Genomic DNA, 27993 nt, shown 5'->3' on the forward strand with positions numbered 1-27993 from the left:
ACGAGATATCACCTCATACCTGTCAGAATGGCTAAAATGAACAACACAAGAAACAACAAGTGTTGGTGAGGATGCAGAAAAAGGGGAACCCTCTAGCACTGTTGGTGGGAATGCAAACTGGTGCAGCCACTCTGGAAAACAGTGTGGAGGTGCCTCAAAAAAATTAAAAATAGAATTACCAATAATTCCACTACTTGGTATTTACCCAATGAAGATAAAAACACTACTTTAAAAAGATACACGCACCCCTATATTTACTGTAGCATTATTTTCAGTAACCCCACTATGGAAGCAGTCCAAGTATCCATTGACAGATGAATGGATAAAGATGTGGTATATATATATGTGTGTGTGTGTATATATATATATATATATATACACACACACACAATGGAATATTATTCAGTTATAAAAAGAATGAAATCTGGCCATTTGCAACAACATGGATGGAGCTAGAGAGTATAATGTTAAGGAAAATCAGTCAGAGAAAGACAAATACCATATGATTTCATTCATATGTGGCATTTAAGAAACAAAACAAAGTAGCAAAGGGGAAAAAGAGAGAGAAACTAAGAAACAGACTCTTAACTCTAGAGAACAAACCGCTGGTTACCAGAGTGGAGGTGGGTGGGGACACGGGGGAAATAGGGGATGGGAATTAAAGAGTGCACTTATCGTGATGAATAAAAATCAATTAAAATGATTAGATGGATAGATGATAGATAGATGATAGATCTATAGATAGATGATAGATAGAGAGATAGATAGATAGATAGATAGATAGATAGATAGATAGATAGATAGATAGATATCCTTGTCAGAATGTCCCTGGGTAAAAAGAAGCCAAGGAAGGAGGGTGGTCTTCACTACAATCAAGGCGACCAACTTACAGCTGCTCACTAGGTTAAGGTCACTGTGGGCAAAATGGAAGTCCCACTGAGTCCATCTTGCAGATAACTGAATCTTTTCCCCTAAAATTCCTCCTTGCCTCAAAAATTTGGATATACACATGCAAAGGCACATCAAGGCCCGAGAATCAGTCACACAAACAGCATTGTGTCAGTCCCGACACGCGCCCGAACACATGCGCACATGCACATGGGCCAGAGCAGCCCAGCGGGGAGGTGGGGAGCCCTTCCGGGGGGCAGTACTCACTGCGGTGAGACAGGGGACTGCTGAGCACGGTGTTGGGCAGCAGGCTGCCTGGGGCTCCGCTCGTGGTGCAGTGCATGAAGCCATCCTCACAGTAACTGCAGAGGGGAAGGTCAGAGGCCAGCTTTGCAAGAGTGGCGACCCTGGGATCCTGGCCGGCTCCTTCTCCTCGCCTCCCGCTCACCCTCTGCCCCCTCCAACTCAGGCAGTCTCGTAACGCGACGGAAATGCAAGCTGCTGAGGCTCCCAGTGGCCTCCATGTTACCAAACCTAATGGAATGTCTTCAGTTCTTTCCTTACCTGATCCTTTTCCACATGATTCATCACTGTGACTATTCTGTTCTTCTAGGAAAAGAAAAAATCTCTCTCTGTTTTCTCCTACCTTCCTGGTTGCTCCTTCAGTCTCACCCCCCTGCTGGCTCCTCCCTCGGCTCTCTCTTCTCACCCTGTGCCGTCATCCACACCCTCAGCTTCTATGACAGAGATGACTCGCACATTCACATCAGCCGCTGGGGTCTCCCCCTTGAACCCGAGATCCATACGTGCAAGCACTTACATGATCGCCATCTTGGTGTCTCAAAGACTTCAAACCCAGTATGTCCAAAACTGACCTCATGATCCCCTGCACCAAAACCAGTCCTCCTCCAGGGCTCCGATTCATTGAATGATACCACCATCCACCCAGTTTCATAAACCAGCAAATGAGGGGTCAGCCCTGACCCTGCCTTCTTCCCACCCCCTACGTCTGGCCATCACCCAGCCCTTGGACTTTGTCTCCAAAATATCTCTGGCACTCATATCCACTTCTCGAGCCACTGCCACCTCTCACCTGGACAAGGCAAAAACATCCTGATGGATGTCCCTGCACCTATGCTTGCCTCTCTCCAAACACACTTCTCTTGGCAGCCCAAGTATCTTTCCAAAACCTGAAGTTGATTATGTCACATCCCTGCTCAGATTCCTTCAGTAGCTTCCACTCAGGAGGCCTGAGGATAGAGACCAAATCCCTAAGATGACCTCCCAGGCCCCATGCACTCAGACCCCTGCCTACCCTTCCTCTAGCCCATGTCAAGCATTCATGGACCACGTACTTCTGTTCCTCCCCCGTTTCTGCCTTTGCATGTATTGGAGTTATTATTTGGCTAACTTCTCTCTCTCTGTCACCGGACTATAAGATCTAAGAGGGTAGAAGCCATGACTGGTCTTGCCCATTATCTCCTCAGCAGCTGGCATAAGGCTTTGCATAAAGTATTCAATATATTTTTTATATTCTTTCCTTCCTCTCCTCCAATCCCAATCCCCTCCCCTCACATGCACAACTATTTTTATGATATCTGGTCTCCTAAATGGCCCCCAGTGATCCCCACATCCTGGTGTTCACACTGTGTTATCTCCGTTGCACCAAGGTTGGTTGATGTGACCAACAGGATGTGGTAACAGTGACATACCACATGTCGCCTAAGATTAGGTGATGAAAGACTGCAGTTTCTGTCTTGGTGCTCTCTCTTGGATTACTCATTCTGGGGAAACTAGTTCACAAGCCACCCAGTGGAGAGGTCCACGGGGCAAAAGCTGTGCGAATGAGCTGGGAATGGACCCTCCAGCACCACTCAAGTCTCCAGACGACTCCAGCCTTATGCGCCAACTCGAGCCAAGCCACCTAACCAAGCTGCTCCCAGAGTCCTGACCCTTAGAAACTGGGTGAGATTATACATGTTCATTGCTTGAAGCTGCTACATTTGGGGTTAATTGTTTTATGCAGCAATAAATAAAGAAAACTAATGCAATCTTATTCTGTTTAATGTATATCTGCCTGAGTGTATTCTTATAAAATATGTGTTTATTTTGCACACATGTATGTTTAATTTATGTAAGCAGTATTATCTTATATATCACACTCTGTTTGGCTGTTTTCTTTAGCACCATGTGTTTAAGATTCAACCCTGCCAGGGCACCTGGGTGGCTCCGTTGGTTAAACATCTGACTCTTGATTTCGGCTCAGGTCATGATCTCAGGGTCATGAGATCAAGCTCCGTGTAGGGCTCTGCACTGAGCGTGGAGCCTACTTAATATTATCTCTCTTCCTCTGCCCCTCCCCTGCTCGCTCTCTCTCTTAAAAAAAAAAAAAAAAAAAGATTCAATCCTTCTAATACATACCTACTTGCCAGGAGCCTTCTGGGTTGCACAACCCTCTACAGTGTGCATCCACTACATTTTAAGGACGTACCCTCCCAGGGATGGACAGAGATTATCACCGGCTCCTTGCCACCAGAAACAAAGCTGTGATTAACATCTTCATACACATGCTCTTAAGAGCCCATGTGAGAATTTCTTTAGTATGTATGCCCAAGAATGGAACTGTGGGACTATCAAATGTGGATATCTAATTTGCATAAACTGTGCCAACTGCTCTCCTGGGGGCAACTGACCTTGCACTTGAAAGGAGCAAGGCACCTTCCAGATTAAAGGAGGCCGGGGGCTGGAGAGGGGAGAGGTAGGCAGGGGTCCAAGTGCATGGGACCTGGGAGGCCATCTTAGGGATTTGGTCTCTATCCTGAGGTCTCCTGAAGGGGAGCTATTAAGAATTCCAAGCAGGGGTGTGACATAATCAGATCTTGGTTTTGGAAAGATACTGGGTTATCTGAAAAGTGTGTGTCCCACCAGTAGCAGATCGAGGGCCCCTTTTCCACAGCCCTGCCAACACTTGGCATTATACAGATTTCAAAATTTTCCACTCTAATAGATATGAGGTAACACTGATTGTTTTAATTTGTATTTCTCTGGCTGTAATGATTTTGAACATTTTTAATGTGAATGCTGTTCAATTAATTTTTAATTGAATGAGCAAGAGAAGCAGCCCTTCCATCTCTGGGCACATACAGAAACTGCCCTCTGGTTTTTAACTAACACCCGATTTAAAGATATCCTCCCCCAAATGTCACGGTCTGTCATTTAGATGTGACCCAAAAGCTTACTTTTGGGGACGCCTGGGTGGCTCAGTCATTTAAGCATCTGCCTTCAGCTCAGGTCGTGATCCCAGGGTCTCTGGGACTGAGCTTGCCGTTGGGCTCCTTGCTCAGCGGGGAGCCTGCTTCTTTCTCTCCTTCCCTCCCCACTCATGCTCTCTCTCTCTTACTCTCTCTCTCAAACAAATAAATCTTTTTTAAAAAGCTTAATTTTATTTTTAGAAAGAAGAAAAGAAAAACCTTGCAGATAAGTTTATAATCAACTCCTGGCCCAGACCTTGGCTTTGCAAGAGAGCAAGCCCTCGACTGTGAAGGCTGTTCGATGACCAACCAAATGGCCCGAAGACACTCACTAGCCACAGGGGTTTGCACTCCCTACCACCCGTTGTGGACATCCCCAGCATGTGCCCCGCAGGGCTCATTCTGCAGTGTATCATCTAAAGAGTAAAAATAAAGAGCCACAAACAGACCCTGAGTTCCTGCTGGCTCCCACTCTCTGGAAGTCCCGTTTTCTAAATGAAGTGGAGAGACAGGATGGCCACTAGCTTTCAGCCCTGGTGCCTGAAGGAGATACTGGGAAGAGGAGGTTTCCACATCATGGAGAGGTCACTGATGTGCAAATCCCGAAGACAGTCCGAAGCCAGGGCTCTTCACTCGGCCGCTGCACCTCATCTCCCACCTTCCTGGTGCCCCCAATATGGTAAAACGACCAGGGGCACTCGCTGCCCTCCAAGTCCTCCCAGCCTCCTACCCTCTGGCTGCTTTCCTCACCACGCTACTGCAACATGGGGGCCACCATGACCTTCTGTCGCCAAATTCAACAGCCTACTCTCCGCGGAACATGAAGAGTTCAAGAGTCCCTGGGTTTTATCGCTCACTAGATGATTTGGGACAGCGATAATCTCTCTAAGCCTCAAATTCCTTACTTAAAAAAGCAATGCTTGCCTCCTAACAGCATTGTTCTAAGGTCCCAGAGAGAAACACCCTAAAAATCATAGCCGGACAACTGCAGTAAAACGACCACTGGGGCGAAGGCCCGACGCTCAAACCAACAGATGTTACTACTCCCCTGCGCCCTTCCCCTCCACAATACGGCTCTGCCCTAGTTATGCCTTTCTGCTGGCCTTTTTCCTTTGGTTTCTCTCATGGGGTCCTTGTTCTCCTCCCCTGGCCCTCTGAACACCCCCCCCCCCAAGCTCTGGACTCAGTCCCCTTTCCTGCTCCTCGGCCCAGGCCCTCCGTGAGCCTTGCTACTCCCCCCCTACCTCCACACAAATCTCGTCCAGCCTCACATTCCACCCACACCCATCATTCCAGCGACTCCATTCACTCACCGATATGCCCTCTTGGTAACTTAATCATCTGGGCCAAGACCAAACGCATCATCTTCCCTCTACCAATGAGGAGCCCCCTTGCTCTTCCTGTCCTCCCTTCTGGTTCAGAGCCCCAGGGCCATCTTCAGCAAACCTCATCCCCCCAACACAGGCCCCCAGTCTGTTTACATCCCAAGGTCTCTGGCGTCTGTCCCCTTACTCCATTTCCACCACTGGTAGTGGCCCAGGGCCTTAGCACCTTTCGACCGGACTGTGTCAACTTCTTCCCACAGCTGATCTCCCTGCCTTCATGCCTCACGCAGCTTCCAGAATGCTTCGATGCTTGGTGTCTGCTCTCTGTTCAACACCTCGGAGGTCCTCCCTGCCTACTGCTCAAGTCCTCACCCTGCCTTTCAAAGACCCTCAACATCCCTCCAAGCTTCTCTTCCCTTCATGCAACACATGCTCTGACAGAGGACTTACCTTGGGGATGGGTGGGGACTCTCTGTATGTTTTAGTTCCTGGGCATGGGTCCACCCCACGCCCACTGCTAGGATCCCCCCCAAACCCAAAGCTACCTCCTACACTGAGTCTTCTCCAACTGGAAACAGACTGCCCTTTTCTGAATGAGTAGAGATTTTTTTATGTCTACGAAATGGCGAGTCTACCAAACGTAATAGTTCTTTCATCTCAGGAAACACTGACCGTACCTATCTTCTGCCAGAAGTGTGTCAGGTGCTGGGGATCGGGGCCTGAGATATGGTCTCTACTCTTGGGGAGGTCACGGTCCAGACGGGAGCTAGAACACACTGTGCTGAAATCCAAGTCCAGGGACAACCACTGTTGTACTCTAAGTGTGAACAACATGCTTTGGGCACAAGAGGTTGGGAAGGACTGCAAATTTATCTCACTAAGTGAAGAGGAAAAGCTTCATACCAAATGCAGTGACCAGACCTTGTTTGGACTTTGATTTGAACACACCAATTATATATAAAAAGACATTTTGAGATGGTCAGGGAAAAGTGAACATGCTTGGAATATTAGGTGTTATCAGGAATTACTGTTAACGCTTAGCTTGATAATGATATTACGGTTACATTTGGTTTTTTTTAAGTGCTTGTCTGTTAGAAATACAGACTGAAACATTTTCAGATGAAATGACATTATAGCTGAGATTTTCTTTATTCCATCCAAAAAGGGGAGGTGGGGATACATAAAATAAGGTTGGCAAAGTGCTGATTCATCGCTGATGCTGGGGGTGGATGCCTTAGGGCTCCTCACACTATTCTCTCTCCTTTTATGACAAATATTCCAGGATCAAGACATTTTAATTGGTCTCCCTAGTAGACCGTCCGCTTCCTTGGGGCTCACACTGTGTCTTGTTCACCTTTGGATCACCAGCCTCTAGGCCAGCACCCAGGGCAGAGCACGTGCCAAGGAAGTGTTTGCCCAACAAACGCTGTGTTACCAGTTTCTCCTATGACCGTGATGGCCCTGCTGGAACTGACTGTGACCGAGGCCCCAGGCAAAGGGCCGCAAGAAGCCCGTGTGGTGGGAGCTATTTCTCAGGGCAGTGCACAAAGCAGGTCAGGATAGCAAAACTGCCATGGTCTCTTGTCCTCTGCCTGAGAACACCGCCAGGAGGCTGGAGGGAGGGACAGGGAAGCCTCCATTTACTGTTCTCAAAAGAGGAAGCTGAGGCCTAGTGCAGGCAAATGGGAGTTGGCAATGAAGCCGAAGGAGTCCTACCAGCAGCCTGTTCTAAGTCCCCAAGAGGTAAGGAAGTCATTCGAGCTGGGTGAAGTCCCAGCTTTGCTTCTGACTTGCTGTGTGACTTTGGACAAGTCCCTTGCCTTCCTGGGCCTCAGTTTCCCACCCAAGAAGTGAAGGACCTGGAGGACCATTTCCCTTCCAAGCTCTGCCGCTCCTGGGATCTGCAGTCCTGCTGCTCACACTTACCACATGGTGTGATGGTTCGAGAAGATGTCTTCGGGCTGAAAGATCTCGCCATCATAGTAGCAGGGGCACTGGGCCTTGGGCACACAGTCTCCTCTCTCGTCCAGGTACAGCCCTGGGGGGCAGAAGCAGCCTTCCAAGCAGACCTCGTCGCAGCCCTCATCCGGGTAAGAAAGGGAGCGGCAGGTCATGTTGCAGGGGGTCCCACACTGCAGGTACACCTGGCCCTGTGGGCAGCTCAGCGCTGGGAGAGGCGGAAGGGGAGGAAGGCCTCAGTGGAAGTGTGGAAACATGCAGATGCCAAGGACTAGGGTTCTGGGACCTGGGGTGCCACCCCCTTGCAGCTGGGACCCCAATTATATCTATACGGTCACCACCTTCCTTTCCCACTCTGAGCAAAACCGCATTTTCAGGCTGGCAAATGTCTCTGATAATAACACGGTTTCCCCTCTGCTGAACCCGAGGGCTCCAGCCTTAGCGGTCTCTGAATCCTTGAAGCCTGGGACGTGTAGAAATCGGGGGGATGTTGATACTGTGAATATTAAAAAGAACTGAGAGCGGCAGGCAAGGGCATTTCTCCCTGGATGCCGATAATTAATTTAGCACCTACCCTGCTCTTTACACAGCTTTTATGCCTTTTACGCCTCTCACTGAGCTGGATCTCCTGGCCCCCTTTCCCCAGGGAAGAAAATTCAGTGTAAGCTGAGTGACTTGTCAAGATCCTGCCTCCCAGGCAGAAGCAGAGGCAGGATTTGAACCCAGTTCTCCCTGACCCAAAAGCTCATGCTCTTCACCATTATGCTCTAAAAGGGAAACTGCCCCTAAGGAACAGCCACAAAGAGCAGGGCCACCCTTGAACCTGCCCCAGCAAAGCAGGCCCCATGCCTCCCCACTACCCTCACTCTCCCTGGCCTCCCACGGAGAGATAGAACAGCGTCCAAGATCCAAGAGGACATGGGGCCAAGTGGCAACCCAGGGAAACAGATGAGCTCTGTCTCCCAAACTCCTGGGTCTGAGCCCCAGTTCTGCTATTAGTTACTGCACGACCTTGAGCAGTTTCCTAGCTGGAAGAGACTCATACCCACTTGGCTTGTTGTGAAGGCTGAGTGAGCAAACAAGGTCCGTGGTACATGGTCACTGCTACTTTATCACTACGATGACTGGGGAAACACAGCCCCAGCTCTGCAGGCTCCAGAAGGGAGGGGCATTCCAGAGAAAGGCCTAGGTCTAAGAAGTGCCCTGGCACTCCTGGGTTCTGGCCAACACGTGTACTCCCAGGAGCACCCCAATGATGAAATTCTTTACTGCGGGGTGCGGGAAAATGCCCATTCCCATTGCTCATCTGCTGCGTACAGGAAATGAGAGCCTCACTCTGAGGACACTCCTCCTGAGACCACTGGAATCCTTCCCTCTCTCTTAGAATCCATTTCTACATTAGGAACCCACAGGCAGCATGTGTCACAGAAGCCGTAAAAGGAAGATCAGGCCACGGACCCTGGACACAGGCATGGGAGCATCTGGGGAGCCCCTGCAGCCCCTGCCTCCTGCAACTGTTCAGGGTTTGGTGTTTGAGTGTAGCTGAGAAGGGAGGGGGCTCTGTCTCCATATTAGACATGGATTTTTCTCTGAACTAGCAGAGAGGCTGGGTCTGTGGATGAATATTTAGAGCACGGTGGGTTAAGATGGGGCGTGTTGGGTTATAAGGATGCAACTTGCTTTCAATCCATTGAACCTCTGACAATAAGGTCACTTTCGCCCATTAAGGAGCAGTTGGAGCTGAGAGCTTGTTTTCTCTGACAGACTGTCTCCAGAGCTGGCTTAGAGCCCTATGACATTTCTCCTTTGGCCTTCTTCCCTAGAAGAAGCAGTGTATACCTCAGCTTAACAGATCTTTACTGTGTGCCCACTGTGTACCAGGAGCTGTGCGAGGCTCACGGATGCAGAAATGGTCAGACTTGGTCCCTGCCAGCAAGGAGCCCAAGCTCTTGTCAAGTTACAAGAAAAACAAAAATGTGTGTACTTCTCCCAGAGCTGCTCCCAGCATCCCACAGAGTAGCTACGTGATCAGTCTTTGCTCCCTGAGCGTCCCCAGTTGGTGTGGGCTCTTCCTAAGGATGGAGTTAGTGGTTTAGGGAGCTCTGTTCATTTTTCAGGAGGAAAATGCCCATCCTCCTTAGGTTCAGGCCTCCAGGGCCCTCTGGCCAACTTTTTCTCTGGTTCACCTCCACATAAGCCCATAGATACAGAAAACTCCTTCCCACCCCCACCCACACATTTTTTGCCTCCCTAACCAAATATCAGCCTGTTCCCTCCTGTTCTGTTCTCCATGAAGGTGAAGGACAGTGGCTCTTTCGAGATTACAGAATATGTCAGTAAGCCCTCAGCATATGGGACAATGTCCTAAATTAGGAAATCCTTCAGATGCTGTAGCACACTGATAATACAGAATTTCTAATGTTGGTGGACAACCAAACCATAATATGGCAGACAATCGTATTCACAAACAGCATGCCATTTACTCCTCATTACTCCTCATTACTTTGCCCAATTTCTAAACAGCAAGCCCCAGTGAGGAAACTATGGTGTGGAGGGCGAGATGAAGAGTTCAAGGCCGCAGAGCAGGGAAGTCACAGGCCCATTCCAGGGAGGCCTCAGACTCCACTCCTCCAGCTGCTGGCCACGACTCTGTGGCGTCCTGAGCCCAGAGCGTCAGTGAGGCACAACCACTCGCCTGCATACACATCGTCCCTTTCCTCCTCACTTCTGCCTCTGCTCCTCTTTTTATGACCTTGCTTAGACTCCAAACGTGAGTTGGCGCTCATTAGGCCCCAACACTTCTAGACATTCTAGAGCCCCCTACCTAAGCTTTTCTTCAAATACATGATATGATAGTAGGACCTTTCACCATTTCTCAGAGCTCCTATTTTCCTGCTTCTGCCAAGACCATGGACATTTTTATCTCTAAGCACATCCACTTCACTGTAAAAATCAGAATATTCATGACACCTCATCCTGTCAGACTATCCCCCTCATCTCCACACATCACTACTACTGTCCCACCGTGGAACAGCTCTTTTCTGCCAAGATGGTGCCTTTTTAAAGCCTGGTCAAGTACACCGCCTCCAGAAAGCCTTCCTTGGTTTCCCCTACCTTAATCTAAGTGTCCTTTTATTCAGTGTGATAGTCACCTAGTAGGGAAGCAGTTCAAAATGGAAGAAGGTTCCAGCTCTACACCACTGGCATTGCCTGACCCTGCTGGGCCACCCAGCACGTGTTCCCAGAGCAGCACCACCAACAACAAAGTGAACACAATCTAGCCGCTCTAGGGACCAGAATGTGGAGCAGATACCAGCTCTGGTGGCAGAAATCTAACATGGCAGAGTGAGACTCCAAAGTCAGCTGGGGACAATGATGTCATTCAACCTTACACAACTTTATCAGAGATTTGGGCCAGGAGTCCACTGATGGTTTGCCTGGAGTTATAAGGAAGGATTGGTATGTGTATTGCCCCCCGCCCCCCACTGCCTTCATGAGACCCTCTGGGGTGCAGATAATGTCCCCTGGGATCTGGGACCCACTCTACTCCTCAACCTGGCCATACATGTATTGAACACTAGGTGGCAGGAGCCACAAGAAATTTCTGCTTGGCAAGGACTCCAAGGTTCTGGACCTGGAGGTAGGGGGGATGCAACTCGCGCTCCTAGAACAGGCCACAGTAATCACACTGTCCTGTGGAAGAGCCAGTCCCCACCACCGTGTCTTGCTGGAGATGGAAGGCGACAGCGGCTGTAAACGAAGAGTTTTCACGACCCAGGCTTGCCAAATGCGCTTGGGCCCGGTTCTGAATGCAGTAATGCAGAGACAGTGCTTATAAAAGGACGAGCCGTGCGCAGGGCACCCGAGGAGGGCTCGGCTGGGCTGTGCGGGGACTGGCGGGCAGGGAGGGCACCCACCACAGAAGCTGGGCTCCCGCCACCCGATGTGCACGCCTCTCCGGGAACAGGCTGCGGCGTAGTTGGCCACGGCGCTGCAAAGGCAGTCTCTGCCGTCGGAGCAGGAGCAGACGTCGTAGCGGCAGTTCTGCACGTAGGGCAGAGGGCTCACGGCCTGGTGGCAAGCCTCGAACTTGGAGGACGTCAGCAGGGCGCACGCCTCCTCCGCAAACCTGGCTGTGGCGGGAGAGAGAGCCGCGCGCGGCTTGGCCCGGGCCCCGCCCCCGCCCTCGGCGCCCCGCCCCCAGAGGGCCAGGACCCCTCCCGCTCTGAGACCGTCCGCCAGTTCCTCGCTGGGCAGCACTCCCTGCAAAACAACCTACCGTGCCTCAGCAAAGCACTGTGATTTTTCTTCTGCAGCCAATAAACTTTCCTAATTACGTTTGGCTTAAATACATAACCAACTGCATTTCCAGAGCACGCCCACTGACAGAAGGGAGAGAGTTCCAGGATGGGTTGGGTAAGGGGGAAATCCATGCAGGCCTGAAATGTTGCCACAGATAAATCTGCAAATGGCCACCCCAGTGCATTTATCTCCCGATAATTTAATTCTGGGTCTGTGTGGCTGCTGCGCCAACAGACTGAGAAAGTCCAGGGACAGGAAACATGGACCATTCTCTTCTTTCCCAGGGTTCGGCCCACGGCGGGGGGGGGGGGGGGGGGGCCGTCAAGGGACTTGGAAGAATAAATGACCCAAACGCAGATAATCAAATGCTGATGGTAAAAGCAAAGTGCCCCTGTCCCCCCAAAGTGGGTGCACCGTGCCATGGAAGGCACTGGAAGCCGGGCGACCTCGGGGCTCTGCGAGGTCCCCCTTGCCCCCCCAACCCCTACCCCCCGGGGCTTGCATACTCAGGCGCGGGTTGAGGCTGCACGGATCGCTGTGCTGCTTCTGCAGGTCTTCACAGTCCCCGTGCAGCTTCCAGGCGTTCCCGAAGTCCTCCACCAGGGGCTCCGCCAGGCCTGCGGGCGTGACGAAGTCGTCACCCCTGTTGCCGTTGAAATTCCCGCACAGGCCGCAGGTCTTCCCGGCGTAGACTGGGGACAGCTGCGGGGAGACGCAGACCCCCCCCCCTTGGAGCGGCGGCCGCCAAAGCAGCCACAGCTGCCTGTCGCTAATGAGATGGTTTTCATCAAAAAACCCTCCCCGGGTGAAAAATAAATACAAATTTAATAAACAGCAGCGAAAGCCCAAGGCTGTGGGGGGGGGGGGGCGCTAAATTCGGTGTAAGCTTACCACCAGCAACATCCCGGCTCTTAAATCATTAGAGTCAGAGAGCAGTCGTGCCAGAAGGGACTTTAGAGATCATCCAGCCATTTAAAGAGAGGCGCTTGGGTGGTTCAGTCATTAAGCGTCTGCCTTCAGCTCAGGTCATGATCTCAGGGTCCTGGGATCCAGCCCCCGCATCAGGCTCCCTGCTCAGCGGGAAGCCTGCTTCTCGCTCTCCCACTCCCCCTGCTTGTGTTCCCTCTCTCACTGTGTCTCTCTCTGTCAAATAAATAAATTCTTAAAAAAAAAAAAAAAAAAAAAAGATGGAGAGACTGAGTTCCAGAGAGGGAAAGTGACTGGCTTAAGACCACAGAGGTGGTGGCAGGGCTGGGACCAGTAGCCAGATCGAGTCCCAGTCCAGCATGCTCTGTTCCACCCACCCATCTGGATTCGACTCAGCCACTGGGTGTCACTGGAGAGAAAAGGCCATGAGCCCAGGAGGACTCTAGAGGTGCGATCAGAGGAGTTCGGGTCAGCAAGGACTCTGGGGCAGTCTCCTGTGGGTGACCAGGGCAGTTCTGGGGGCCAAACTCTAGGCCACCAGCAAATGGTTTGTTCTCCAGCCTTCTGAATCCAAAGTGCACACTTGTGGACACCTTGGTGAGTCAAACTTGCCTTTCACACTTTACAACTGGGGGCATCCACCGGTTTCTATTAAAAGGGCCCTGATCCAAAGACAGAGCCGGGGCTGGGACCCCAGAGTTCTGACTCCTGCTCTGCGTGTAACTAACATGGCTGGATGGCCTCCCTGGTTTGAAACCATCATGCAGTAGGACTGGGCCCCATATGATCATCTCTAGGAGCCCCTTCCCGCTTCTAACTATGACTTCACAGGATGCAGGATGAACAATCTAGTGGAAGGTTCCGGACCCAAATAAAAGGTACCCAAGGAAATACCATTAAAAGAAGGAGAACAGAGGGATGGTTCCTTGTTTGCTTTACAAATTTCAAGTGTTGCCACACTAAACACCCAGGCCTTCCCTGCCCTCCCTATTTAAAATGTAAATCCTCTGACCCTGACACTTCTTGTCCCTCTCACTGCTTTATTTAACTCCTCAGGATTTATCACCTTCTAATATATGATATGATTTACTGCTTGGTTAGGTTTCTTCTCTGTCTCCCCCGAGTGGAACATAAACTAAACGGGGCAGGGATTCTTGTCTGTTTTGTTTCACTGTTGCAACCTCGGCCTCTCGAATGGTGACTGTGCACACTCACTAGATGTGTGTTGAGTCAATGATTGAACAAATGACTGAGTTCATGAATGAATGAGGTTCTCCTGAGGACACAGGCTGAAATGTAATGCCGGCAGGCAAGGCTAGGCCTGAGCTGAGCAGCGAAAGGGGTGAGGTCTTCACTCCACCACCCATGCCGCAGCACCCTCTCCTCCCCCCTCATTCCCAGACCATGAGTGCCCTCATGCCCCCCAAGGTCCCTCTGGTCACCCCCGGGGCCTCCTGTCCCACCGTCTCCCGCTAAGACGATAGCTTCCTCAGCCCCCTCAGTCCCCCTGGCTTGACTCAGGTGTAGGCTCAGCCCTCAGATCAAGAGCACCCTTTCTGGGACGTGGGAGGTTACGGAGAAGGTGGGATGGCCGATGGCAGGGTAGGAGGGCACCCTCCCTGAAGACCAGGGCACAGGAGGTGAGGGGGTCAGGAGACCTGTGTTCTCTGGTCCTCACTCTAACCCAATGACCACAAGACCCAGGGTGAGTTCTTCCTGGCTCCAGAAAGGGATTGTTATTTCTAATTGCAAATGAGAGGCTGACAAGATGCTCTCCAAGATCTTTCTGCTCTATGGTCTGTGGTCATAAGGTTTATTTTTTAGAAAACAAAGTCACTAATATGGAACTTTCTCTAGGACTCCAAGACAAAGGAAAGAATATGGTGTCATGAGGACAGAGGAAACCAAGATCTCGTCAGGAATGCCCAGATGCCCATGACAGGATTATACCAAGGGCCCTATAGCACACAGGACCCCGTGGCACCAGAGGGGACACTCCAGGGGTCCGAGGAATGATCTAGGGCAGCAGTTCTGCAAGTGTGGTCTTGGGGATCCTTTGGGGTGGGGGGGTGAACGATCCCCGAGGCCCTTTCAAGGTGTCCATGAGGCCAAAACTATTTTCCTAATCATACAAAGACATGATTTGGCTTTTTCCCTCTCATTCTCTTACAAGTGTGCAGTGGAATTTTCCAGAGGCTACATGACACATAATGTTGCAAAAGATTGAATGCAGAAGTAGATTTGAGACTCCAGCTGTCTTCTATTAAGCCAGCCATTAAAGAAATTGGCAGAAATATAAAACAATGGTATTCTTCTCACTACTTATTTTTGTTTTGGAAAACATGATTACTTTCTAAAAAAAATATTGTTTATATTAACGTGGAGTGGGTTTATTATTGTTATTTTTTTGTTTGGCATTTTTTTCTTGAAATGTCAATAACATACATTATTATATTGGTTTCAGGTATGCAATATATGATTATTGTTATTTTTAAGTGAATTCGTAAATACATATTTAATTTCTAATGTGGTAAATATTGACAGATATAACCTTTGTAAAAAATCTTGGGGTCTTCAGTAATTTGTAAGAGTACAAATGCATCTAAAGACCGGAAAATGAGAAGCACTCGTCTAGCAGGAAAGACACTGCCCAGAACGCTGACCAGCTCTGCCACCAGCCGTGTGTTCGGTGCCGGGCACCTCTCCCCGCTCACCTGAGCCTGAGTCACTTCATTCATAAAGAGGCAGTGAAAACCACCCTGCCCACATGCTTCGGGAAATTTCCAGGGGACACAATGTATAAGGAAGCTCTGTGACGTATATGGATTGATACCCAAATGTGCCTCTGGGGCCACAGAGACCAAGAGGGAGTGGCCCCCAAGATTGCAAAGGCCCAGGGAAGGGGTGAGAGATCTGGCGGTTCCCAGGGCAACCCTTCAGGGGCAGGATGGTCTGCACCCCTGGGGTGCACAACTCAGGGTCTCAGCTGCCACTTCCAGACTGGTTTTTCCCTTGTTGCCCCCTGTGGACACCCCCCGGGAGATGCCCCCTGCCCCCAGGCTTTGCCGCAGCCAGGAAGCTGGGCCGCAAAATGCCATCTCCTAGCCCCTGGGGATCCCACCCAGTCTGGGGGCCCCTGGGGTGCCAGAGCCCCAGAAGTGAGAACCCCCAGGGCAAACAAGGGGCGTCCAGACAACACCAGTCTCTCATAAACAAGAGAGGCCTGTTCCTCCCTCTGGGGGCGTAGGGCCTGGGGAGAGAGGAATTCTTCTCCCACCACAGAAAGCCACTCTGCCAGAGTACAAGAGGTACTTTGTAAGGTCCAGGCTGCAAGGCGGCAGTGGCCAGGAGGGCACCTACCATCACCAGCAGCCTCCCACGGCCGTCCCAGTCCATCTGCAGGTCCTCCCCGTAGCTGAGGCGCACAGAGGCCATCACGGTGTGCTGGATGCGGAGATCACCTGGAACCGAGCACGGACAGGATTTAGCCCTTTAGCCTGAGATGGGGAGAGGGCAGGGTAGTGAGAGGCAGATGTACAGTGGAGAGATATGGAGTATCTCACAAAGGACTGTAACAATGACATCAAGCTGCGGGCGGCAGATGGGGATGTCCACGAGGTTGAAGGGGGTCTCAGGAGGAAGCATAAGCAGGATGGGCATAGTACAAATAGGTGCCCCAGTATCCCGGCTGTAGCCTGCCATTCACTCTACTGCCACAAGAGGGCGGCAGAGGCTCCTGCATCCTCGGCGGAGGCAGCTCGGCCTCCCATTGAATCCCTGACTAGGAGCCTTCCCCCAGGCGCTTCTGCCCTTGCACACCACTTGTAGGCTGTGCGATGCTGTGTGCAGAGCTGCATTCAGCAGTTCTCCCTGGACACAAGGTGGGAGACATACCTCTTACCCTGGAGGAAGGGATCTCACAGGGAGACTCACAGCATTAAACACGTGGACAGGCTGAGCGCAATGCCAGGATAATGGGCCGCAGGGTCCACAGAAGTCACGCACAAGAAGAGGGAGAGTGAAGGTGGCGATTATGCCACCAAAAGGCTGTGGTGCCACCTGGCAAAGTCCCTGGATAGGTCGGTGTTTCCAACATGTCATGGGGCTTTGTCCCATGACATCCTCTGGTCAGACCCATCACCAGCCACCCGCTAATTTCTCCGCGTCAGTCTCTGCTCCTTTCCCATCTCAAAGCAGAACCAGAACCACTGTGCCCAACCCTCAACTCGTCCCTTTGGCTCAAACCAAGTGAAAATCTTCGTCCTGTTCCCCATCTACACTCTCTCCCTGGCCTGGAGCAGCACCCTGTCTCCAGACAGCTTCCTCCGCTCCTTCTCCTCCTCCTCCTCCTCCTCCTCCTCCTCCAGGAAGCCTTCCTTTCTTGCAAGGATGCATGCTGAAGATACCCACCCCTCCAGTGATAGCTCTCCTCACAGAAGAGGTGAGCAGGGAGCATGGCTGAGGGGTGAGCCGGACCAGCCCCAGGCCTGGTGGAGGACAGAACACACCTTGCAGGAGAGGGATCTGGACATCCTGGCCATCCATGGACACGCCTCCCCCGTGCTTCAACTTCACAAGGCTGTTGTGCAGTTGGGGCAGGCTGACAGTGACCGAGCGGGTGCAGACAGCATCCGGGTCATCGGCACACTGCCAAGAGGGCCACACAGAGTGACATCACCACAAACCCCCCACACAACACCCCAGCCTGGGACCCATTTACTCAGGGAAAGAGCACAACCCCAGGCAGCCTCTGGCCTGCTGAGGGGAAAGAATTCCATTCTCACAGAACGGTCTCTGTGAGTAGGCCCCCTGGAGGTGTGCCGGGACAAGGCCCTGAGCCCAGCGCTCACCGCTGTTCAGCTCGCCACACCCTTTCCCAATCCTCTTGTCTTTATAAAGAACTCTAGGCCTCTGGCTGTCTTCCTGTTGCTTGGGCCTATGGTTCCAAAGCAAATCTGGGACTCCAGCCCTCAGAGGGAGCCGTGTGCCCTCTAGATTTCCCCTCCTTGCTCCAGTCTCTGGAGAAAAGAGGGATAGCGTGTACCACGGCAGCTCAGGCAGGACAACCTTGCCCCCTCCCTCCTGACGGGCAGCAGGCCAGCTCACCTGTACAGTGTCAATGACAACAGAGAAGGTGTGGTCCTGGCAGTCCTGGGCCAGCAGGTACCGGCAGATCCCACTGAAGGTGAAGTGCCTGTTGTCAAAGCTCTTGAAGTGGGATTGTCCTGTGACGAGACACTCCCCTGGAGGGATGCAAAGGGAGGCAGTGAGAACAGGAGGAGGAGAAGCCCCCTGGCGGAGGGGGAGGGGGGGAAACTGGGCCCCTCTCGTGGAACTCCACAGACGTTCTTTCCCCACACCGGTCGGAGAACGAGTTCTATGGGAGGACTCGAACTCAGGTCCCCATCCTCAAACCGTGAGAGGTCAGAGCTGGATCTTTAGTTCAATGCCTCACTTTATGGAAGAGAAAACCTAGGGCAGTGACAGAGCCACGCGCACTCAGGGGTGGAGCCCGGCCTGGAGCCCGCAGCTTGAGCTCTCCGTTCACTCTGGCTCCCCGTCCTTCCCCACAGCCACCCCACAGGTTCTGGCTCTGCTGGGGTCAGGCGCCACTTGGTCCAGGGACAGGCCTTTCTCTGCACCAGCCTTGTGAGGGGCTCCGGGGCACAGCCCCACCCAGACGAGCCCCCTGAGGCAAGCAGGCAGAGAGGCCAGTCCAGAGAGAGGGCAGAAGGGGTAAGGCGGGCATTCTCCAGGCTGAGCAGGGCAGAGGCCAGGGGGCAGCTCTAAGGCCTCTTCATGGGCATGTCCATGCGGTGGCTTCAGTTGGGGCCAATGGAGGGCCAGGAGGCCATCTGCCCATGATCTCAGCACCACCCCAGCCAGCTCCCTAGCTCAGGCTGACACATCTGTGGGTGGGTACAAGGACTCCCCTTCATCACCCCGCCACACAGAGCCCTCGGCTCACCCCCAACCTGAGTCCTGCTCCATCCTGCTCCGGACCACAACCCAACCATGTGGCTGGCCCAACGCACCTCAGACCAGAGGTCACACATCCCAGGGAGTGTCCATGCAGGGGGGACCTCTGCTTACGTCTCCAGTGATCCCCTATAGGCCCTGCCCCAGCTCAGGGCAATCTGGTCCCCAGGACCCACAATGGGCCCACTGAAGCTGAAGCGGGCATCTGGATCCCTTCCCAATCTCCTTGTATGTATTTCCTCTCATCTGTGCCTTCTACTCCTTAGGAAAATAAATATAGACACACAGCACGGCCATTCCATAAAGTCGGGGGCCCTCCTTCCCACGCAGTCACCCTTGACCTCCAAACTGCAGACACCTGTTCTCCAGAGCACTAATCCCGTCGAAACCTAAAGTTCCCGCTAAGAGGGTCTTAGAGCCAGTCCCACCTCGGCCCACCCCCAGGGGCTGATGCTGGGCTCTGTCACACAGTCAGGGGGTTCTCAGAGGCCATAGGGAGAGTCCAGCTGCCCATCTGGCAGAGACAAGCTCCACAGGCCCCCATCGCCTGCCACCTCAGGGCCACATTTGCACTGAAGGGCCTGGCAGGCACAACTTTGGATCCAGGTGTGTTGGATCCAGGTGTGGTCCTGCCTTTGGATGTGTTGGAAGGCAGGGGTAGGGGAGAGTAGCCTCAGGTCACTGTGAGAGTCCTCTGACTGGTCCCCAGGGCGGCTGACCCCTCCCAAAATGGCATGGGCACACTCAGCCCAGAAGAAATTAGGAGAAATTAGAGAGGCCCAAGATCATTATCAGCATCACCCTCTGCGATAATAAGAAATATATATTTGGTCTTTATCCCTGGTTCCTGACCCAGAGCTCCTAAGGAACATCCTGGGTAATAGGAGCATCTTTTGTTCTAATGAAACCACTCTTGGTGGGCCCCTGGGTAGCTTCAGGATGGGGGCTGGTCACCAGAAAAACCCAGGCAAGATGAAAGAGTTGGAACTTTCAGCCTCACCTTCCAACCTCCAGGGACAGGAGACAGGCTGGGGATTAATGATCAATCATGCCTGCATAATAAAACCTCCATTAAAACCCCTACACAAGAGGATCCAGAAAACTTCCGGGTTAGTGAGTGTATCCACATGCAGGAGGGTGGCACACCCCAATTGCATGGGGACAGAAGCTCCCGTGCTCAGGATCCTTCCGGTCTTTGCCCCATGCACCTCTTCAGTGATTTGGACCCTTTATAATATCATTTATAGAAAACCAGTAATAGTAAGTAAAGCACCCAAGTTTTGTGAGCCATTCTAGCAAATTATTGGACCTGAGGAAGGCATTGTGGGAACCCCCCAACTTGTAGCCAAGTCAGACAGAAGCAGGTACCCTGAGAGCCCAGTACTTGCGATCAGCATCTAAAGTGGGGCATCTTGTGGGACAGAGCCCTTAACCTACAGGGTCTGCACTGATTCCGGCTCATTGGTGTCAGAATTGAATTGTAGGACACCCAGTTGGAGTCCAGAAAGTGAAAGAATTGGTTGGCTTGGGAAAAAATCACACACATTTGGTGTCAGGAGTGTTATAAGCAGGAACAGCTCAGGTCCTCCCACGGCAGTGCCCCCAAAGAAGAGCAAGGGTGAGGGGTCACTGTTCATGGCAGGCAGTAAAGGTCGGGGCAAAGGTCATCCCAGCCAATGTAAATGTGCTGAAATTCCAAATCCACTGGTGTCACAGGAAGCCTTCCTCCAATTGCTATTTCTCAGAAGCCACCATCATCCTGCAAACAGAGTGATATGGTCCTTTGTGTCAAACATCTTGACCCCATGGCAATAGAATGGGTGGGAATTCTTCCCCTGACCTTTCTGTTTTCTCAGGAGCGCTCTTATCTGAGTATGAAGGTGGGCCTGCATTATCTCCGACAAAGCCTAGGAAAAGAAGGGTCAACAAAAAAAATGCAAACATTCAAAAGCAAAACTTCCAGAGCTAGAATCTAATCTGATTTCCTGCTCTGACCCCCACTGACTTGTGCTCTGAAGTTCCTCAGGAATCGAAAGTCTAAATATGACATTTAGCTTATCGCCTTGGTACCACTGAGGGATAGAGCTGTGAGCGCAGGAAACCAAACAACATAGATGTGGAAGCCACTGGGCTAGCGGTTGGCCCTGGGAGCTGGAACATTAGCCAGAACAGGGGGCCCCAGGGCACGCTCACCCATCCTCTGCCCAGAGCAGGATGGCCAGGACATTCCCAGTCAGCTAGCTGGTCAAGCGGCAAAAGGCAGCTCCCAACCAACAGCTGGCCCCCCGCCCAATGAAGAAGGTGGGCAATAACAGTCTGGTGAATCAGTGAAGAACAGGTGATTCTTAAAATAGCCTAAAAAAGTGCTCGCTTCGGCAGCACATATACTAAAATAGCCTAAAAAGTAGAACAGCCGGGAATTAAAGCAGATCCCCTACATGAATAAAGACCTTCCCTCGTTGGGGCCCCTGCGTGGCTCAGTTGGTTAAGTGCCTGCCTTCGGCTCAGGTCATGATCCCGGATCGAGCCTCACATCGAGCTCCCTGCTAAGTGGGGAATCTGCTTCTCCCCCTCCCTCTGCCTGACGATTCCCCTGCTTGTGTGCGCGCTGGCTCTCTCTCTCTCTCTCAAACAAATAAATAAAATCTTTAAAAAAAGATCTTCTCTCATGAAAAAACTGGAAAGAAATCTCTCCTCTGATGGAAACGCATGACCTCTTCTAAAAGAAACCCTTTTGTCTGCAGCACGTGAGACCTCCAGAGGGCTTCTCTGCTCAGCCCATCGGCTTCTAACCTTTGCCACACAGCCTACAGAAATGCCAGCCCCTAGGCCTTTCGCAAAGCAACACAGACTCCCCCAATGGAACTCTTCACCAAAGTGCCTCTAAATCACAATAACATCATCTCTCCACCTTTCCAAGCAATCCGTGGGTGCATCTCATTCACTGCTTCCATGAGGCGGTCATCATTAGCCCCAGTTCACAGATGAGGAAAGTAAAGCACAGAGAAAAACTCGCCCAAGGCCCCAAAGTCCTCAGACGGGGATTTGCACATGGGCCTTCTGTCTGGCTTCAGAGCCCAGAGCACTTGACACCACCCAACCCTGCCTCATGGGTTGGCTCCTGCAGTTTCTCATAGACCTGATTTTGTGAGGGCTAAGCCTGAGTCATTCTGAGCCTGGGCACACATGGGCCCATGCCAAGGGGCTGAGGTACAACTGAGTCTGGATACGAGGACTGAGTGGAGAAGAGCCCTGGCTTCTTCCTTTTTTTTTTTTTTTTTTAATTAATTTATTTATTTGAGAGAGAGAGTGGGGAGAGGGGCAGAGGGAGAGGGACAGAGAATCTCAAGCAGACTCCCCACTGAGTGTGGAGCCTGATGTGGGGCTGGATCTTACAACCCTGAGATCATAACCTGAGCTGAAACCAAGAATCAGATGCTCAACCGACTGAGGAGCCACCCAGGCATGCGCCCTACCCTTTTTTTAAAGATTTACTTATTTATTGAAGAGCCCTGGCTTCTAAACGTCATACACTGGCCTGTCCTGAAGGAGGCCTGTTGTGACTGGTGTGACTCCAGTATTGGCTGGGGCAGGCCCCCAGGGAGTTTCCATGAACTTGGGCATTCAGATCCCCCAGGCAGCCTGGGTACCTAGGAATGCCTGCTCCCATTGAACAGCCATTGGCCCTGATCACTGTCTCTGTTAGCCAACAAGGAAGTCTGTCTTCCTTCCTGGAGGCTTCAGAACAGACAGCCTGAATCCTCAAGTTGAATTACAGGGCTGGGTTAGAAGGCATCAGAAATTATCTGGAACCAAACAAGTAACAAGTTACACCAAGGCCCTCCCCTGCCCCATGGCCAAGCCCAAGACAGGCCTAGGCTCTGTCTGACCCTCCTGCCCCTCCGGCCCCAGCCACACCCTGCCTCTGACCCCCCCCTCCCCAGGCCAGACTCCTTGGGCTTGTGCCTATGTCTCAGTCCTTCTCAGATCCTGCTTAATGAGGCAGCTGGGGCTGTGGGGATGAATACTGCTAACGTTTATTGAGTGCCTGCTGTATGCCAATAACAGCTTCCGCGGGATGAAGCTGCTGTTTGCATCCCTGTGTTAGAGACTAGGACACTGAGGCTGCAAGTGATCAGGCAGTTTGCCAGAGTCACCCAGCTGGGAAGTGGGGGGACTGGAATTCTGGCCAGGCTGCCCAAGTCCACCCCACCGCCCATGCCCCCAGCCCCCTGCTGTGCTACCTGTCCATGGATATCGGATGGGCAAGTGAGAAACCCTCCACTCACACCTTCCCAGCTGCAAAAGAGAGCCTTCCACACTCTTCCAACAGGAGTTTGAAATTATTCATTCGAGGAATAGTCCCTGTTAATAGACATGCTCCTTCCTCATTGACCCTGACCAAACATTTATGGTTCAGTGGGAATCAAATTAGCAGAACTTTTCTGGGCAGCATCTGTTGCAGTGGAAAGGAAGAGGAAGGGAGGGAAGAGAGGCTTGGGGTTACAGAAAGGGAAGTCTGGGGAAGCCACAGTTTTGCCTGGAGCTGCCCTAACTCCTAACAAGAACAGAGGGGTACAGTGAGCAATGAAGGCCTAAAGGAGCATTTAGGCTCCAGCCCCTCCCCATATAGACTGATGCTCTCCTGGGCAATCTCCCACCCACACCCCATACACAACACTCCCTGTGCTGGGCAGCCTCTAAGATGCTCCCCCCATGGTCCCACCTCCTGTATTCATGTCTTTGTGTGATCCCTTCACCTTGAGTGTAGACTAGACATGTTGACTTGTTTCTAGTAAATATGATACAGCAGAAATGAAGGATGTCACTTTGGAGATGGGCTTTTTAAAAAGATGATGGCTTCTGTCTAGGCTGCTCTCCCTCACTCTCTCTGAGGTCACTCGCCTTAGAAGAAGCCAGCTATCATATCATGAGGCATCCTCGTGAGAGGTCCACATGCTGAGGGACCAAGGCCTGCCAACCATCACATGATTCAACTTCAAAGTCCCAATGGAGCCTTCAGATAAGACCATAGCCCAAGTCAGCAACCTGACTGCAACTTTCAGGAGAAATCATGGGCCAGACTCAGACACACCCAGATTCCTGACATACAGAAACTCTAAGATAATAAATGTTTGTTGTTTGCTAAGTTTGGGGTAATTTGTTACACAACAATAAACAGCTAGTACACTCTCATCTTATCCCAGAGAATCAAAACCCAGCTGTCTATTTCTAAGATTCACAATGTCAGCTCTTCCAGGGACTGTGGAGAAGTCATAGTCTGCTCTTTGCTGTGCTAGCAGAGTCAAGTATATTCCCTTCCAGGACTTTCCCCTCAGAAGCTATATCAGCAAATGTCACACTGGGGGCATAAGACAGCCCCAGTGCCCACTGAATCATGGCAAGGTATGGAAATACGTCTGTGTGCTACAGGTAGAAATGGAGTGGGAAACAACCAGCTGAACTCCAGAACTTGAAAAAGAGGGTCAGAGCTGAGGCTTTAAATATACAGAGCAAGAGCTTAGTGATTATGTGGGCAAAACATCAAACCACTCAGTAGACTGCAGAGTTGGAACTGGTTATCTTCCCATCAAGGCATCAAGAAAATTTCTTACATCCTCAGCAAAGCTATCTTCTAAATTTTGAACTGAAGACCAGGGAATTGTAATCTGTCCCAGACCACACATTCCATCATGTGCACAGTGAGTGTTCAAATCATTGTTGGATGGATGGATGGATGGATGGATGGATGGATGGTTGAATGGATGGACAGATGGATGTTTGCATGGATGGATGGATGGATGGATGGACGGACGGATGGATGGGAGATGGTCCCTATAGAAGGTAGTTATTAATGCCTAATCTGGGGGTGCCTGGGTACCTTAATTGGTTGAACGTTGGACTCATGATTTTGGCTCAGGTCATGATCTCATGGGTTGTGGGACTGAGCCCCACATAGGGCTCTGTGCTCTGTGGGGAGTCTGCTTGAGATTCTCTCTCTCCCTCTCTCTCTGTCCTTTCCCCTGTTATCTCTCTCTCTCTCTCTCTCTCAACTAAATAAATAAATCTTAAAAAAAAAAAAAGAATTCCTAATCTGGTAGTCAATCTAACAAAAGACAATAAATGAATTCCTAATTCTGTCTATGGTGGCTCACAGATCTTATACAATGAATGCTTATTATTTAGATATTAACAGTGTTTTTGCAAGTCATTTGCAGCAACCTCATGTCTTTCGAAGGGCTCCTTAGGTCTTTCCCAGGGTATGATGATGTTAAATTGGAGCACTGACATTCCTTGCAAGAACAATCTTTTGTCCTTCATGCTTCTGTTAAAAATTGCACAGAAGATAAAATGACTGGTTGGCCATCCCTGAGCCAGACGAACTGACCTACCCCTAGTGCCCACTTTCCATCCAGTTCCAGAATATTCCCAGTGTGGTGGGCATTAGGTAAGATCCTAAGTGACCCTACAGCCAACAGGCCCCAAATATGATTCCAGTATCCAAGTTCAAGCCCTGTCAGCCCACCAGAGCTAATGCGGCCTCTTGGGGCCAAAGAGAGGGGAGCCTGTTATCTGGCTGTTTGCCTTGCAGTTTCTGATTGCGCTCTACAAACCATGGGAACCCAAAGAGTAGTATCCAGCATAGAAGCTGAGGCTGAGCTGGTCTTTGACTAAAACATGGGGCCTCTCCTGAGCCGTTGATAGCAAAGACCTTCCTGCAAAGGAACAGATGGAAGACCAAGAAAGAGAATAAACAGAAGGGCAAAAGCAGCAATCAGAGGTGTGAGTCTGAGCCCTGTCATTGTCTCTTAGCAGCTGTATGACACTGAGCAAGCTATGTAATGTCTCCTGCTCTGCCTCCTCTTTTGTAAACCTAGAATAAACTGTACCTGCCTCATAGGCTCCCATGTAAAGTGCTTAGCACAGAGCCTAACACATAGCAAATACCATGTGAGTGACCACAAAGGGGAAAATTATCAGGAGAAGGGCCAGGGTTATTGGGGGGTGAGGCAGAAGGGAGCTTCAAATGGCCCAAGTTTGCAGCAAATAGAATAGAGTTGGGGCCAAACAGAAGACCCAGTAAATGGGAGAGATTATAAAGCAACTTTCCCTAAAGGGATTTTCCAGGGAGGGGGTGGGGTAGAAGAAATCATTTGGTGGTCTGATCTTCCTAGCTCTTGGGCCATTCCAAGGTCTTCCTATCAGGCATTCCAGAAACTTCTCACTTTGAATTTAAAGAATTACCGGGCCCTTCTTCCTCTTCATTTCCAAAGAATTTGCATCATCTTTGTTTAGTTAACTGTGACCCTACAGTTCTTACAGCTCATTGAACCATAATCCTCTGAGCAAACAGGTGAGAAGAAAAGGACAATAAAACCTTAGTGCAGGTGCATTCTCACCTGTCAGCTATGCTGGGTGTCCCTCTGCTAGCCCACAAGTGGGTCAGCACGGCTGGGATCCCAAACCAGGGCTGTGGTCAGAGGGTGGTATCCAGCCGGCACACAGGCCACCTTCTCCCTGCCTTGAGATGTGGCCCTCTCCATCTAGCAAGGACGACATACCATTCCATCCAGAGAAAGGGGGGAATGAGCAGAAGGGCGCCTACCTGGGCATTCTTCATTGCTGCAGATCCACAGGCTATTTCGGCAAATGCTGTTGGGGAGAGAAGCACAGGTCGTGGCTAGTTGTGCAAACACAAGGGCGCATGAACACACCTAGAGCTCATCACAGACACCACAGCCCCCAAAGGGACGGATCTGGGAAAAGAAGGGAGCTGGTAGCTGGGGGGGGGGGGTCTTTATGAGGCTGAAGGTGAATGGCACAGGGCTGTGGCCAAAGAGGGAGGCATCTTGGAGATAAGGCTGAGGGGGAGAAACCCTGATGGAGAGAGAGAGAAGAAGAAAATCTAGGGGACCCAGTGTCCCTGAAAAATCCACCCAGCCGCTGAGCAATGAAATTCCTAGTCCGCCCAGCTGCCCCTCCCCCACAGCTCGGAGAAGAGAGGACAGAAGGGCTGCTGAAAGGGGTGCCACCCAGGCCCATGCCGGCAGGCCATGGGGGCTCCTGAAAGACAGCTGAGCAGGGAAAGACAGCAAAGGAAAGAGGTCTGGAGATGCCCCCACTGCCCAGCATCCCCATCCACTGCCCTTGGGCCGCCCTCCCAGACCCCACGGCGCAGCCCCAGGTACCAGGTGTTGCAGTCCTGCAAGAGGGAGGAGCCCGGAGGGTACCGCTCCCCAGCATGCACACATGAACACTCAGCGCTCCCCACGCAGCGGCCTTCATCCAGGAGCTGTCCCTCTGTGTTCAAGGACATCAAGGCAAAGACTCAGCTTATCATCATTACTCATCTCCCAGCTACAGAATCCCCATGGGTGATCACAGCGGAGGGCTTCTTCAGGAAGCTCAAAGAACCTGTTCCGTGATGTTGCTCTTTCCCGTTAGGGCCATACGGGGGGGAGGGAGATTATTAATCTCTCTCTACTGTCAAAGAAATGGGGGAAAGAGCTTTGCTCAAGGTCCTCCAGTGAGGAAGGCATGAGTGGAGGCTGAGAGCGTCTCCCAGGAAGCTTGAAGAACTTGTAGGACCCTTACTTTCACATTAACGCACTGAGAAAGAGGGCATAATTAACCTGCATTGAACAGATGAAGAAAGGAGGCAAGAGTTTTTGTTCAAGGTCGTCCAGCGGGGAAGTCATTAGTCAAAACACACAGGCCTCACTCTCAGTAATTAAACAGCGTTTTTCACCAAATCTCACACGGCCTCTCCTGAGAAACATTTTCTAGTGCAAAGCTCTTTTTCAGCTGAGCTCACATGGCAAACCCAGGAGACGTTTTAAAATATCTTTCACCCGAGACCCGTTCCCAGACACGCAACTGAGAAAACAAAAGTGCCGCTCAGATCAGGCCACGTGCTCCCCAAACAAAGTCACTGTCGGAGCCCAGACCATCCTTCTGTTTCCGAGACACACACGCCTTCACGGATCCAGCACAACAGGAAAACAGAAATAAAAATAACCCCCGGCTCAATCCTGATCCCTCTGTACAAAGATGTTTTAAAAAATAAATAAAAGGCTTCTGATTTCAGCAACAGGCGACAAACACAAGTGGCCTTCATCTGGCCTCCCCAAGCCAAGGGCACTGGCAAGGTCTGGGATTTGTGAATAAAGTGAGAAGTTTGTTACCAGGGCAGCTGCAGCCATCCACGCATTGCTCCTGACACACTTCTTGGACGTGCAGGCTCTGGCAAGTTCTGGTGCAAGGGGACACGCACTCCTTGTACTCCATGCCTGCCGGGCATGCCGGTCCTGAAACGGAAAACCCAGCAGTCTCCCCGGAGCACCCCAGAGAGCCACGCCGTC

At 51.3% G+C, this 27993-nt stretch overlaps 1 protein-coding gene and 1 long non-coding RNA gene across 2 annotated transcripts in view; one reads left to right on the forward strand and one right to left on the reverse strand.

Moving 5' to 3' along the window:
* Positions 1 to 27993, reverse strand: part of VWF (von Willebrand factor) — a 136294-nt gene that overhangs the window by 71736 nt on the left and 36565 nt on the right. The window contains exons 7-16 of the mRNA XM_028121141.2: positions 27817 to 27939; positions 26821 to 26932; positions 26238 to 26284; positions 17759 to 17895; positions 17161 to 17299; positions 16013 to 16113; positions 12232 to 12427; positions 11341 to 11556; positions 7391 to 7631; positions 1156 to 1250 (exon numbers count right to left, since the gene is read on the reverse strand). Coding sequence (XP_027976942.1) covers positions 1156 to 1250; positions 7391 to 7631; positions 11341 to 11556; positions 12232 to 12427; positions 16013 to 16113; positions 17161 to 17299; positions 17759 to 17895; positions 26238 to 26284; positions 26821 to 26932; positions 27817 to 27939 — 1407 coding nt within the window. The remainder of the gene's footprint in view (positions 1 to 1155; positions 1251 to 7390; positions 7632 to 11340; positions 11557 to 12231; positions 12428 to 16012; positions 16114 to 17160; positions 17300 to 17758; positions 17896 to 26237; positions 26285 to 26820; positions 26933 to 27816; positions 27940 to 27993) is intronic.
* On the forward strand, positions 2617 to 6589 carry LOC114222569 (uncharacterized). The gene is made up of 2 exons (XR_003611970.2): positions 2617 to 2853; positions 4341 to 6589. It is a non-coding gene; the product is annotated as an uncharacterized LOC114222569 (long non-coding RNA).

Source organism: Eumetopias jubatus, unplaced genomic scaffold (genome assembly GCF_037043125.1).
Source record: "Eumetopias jubatus isolate StellerSeaLion01/CBP00866 unplaced genomic scaffold, mEumJub1_p1.0 scaffold_8, whole genome shotgun sequence".
Lineage (NCBI taxonomy): Eukaryota > Metazoa > Chordata > Mammalia > Carnivora > Otariidae > Eumetopias > Eumetopias jubatus.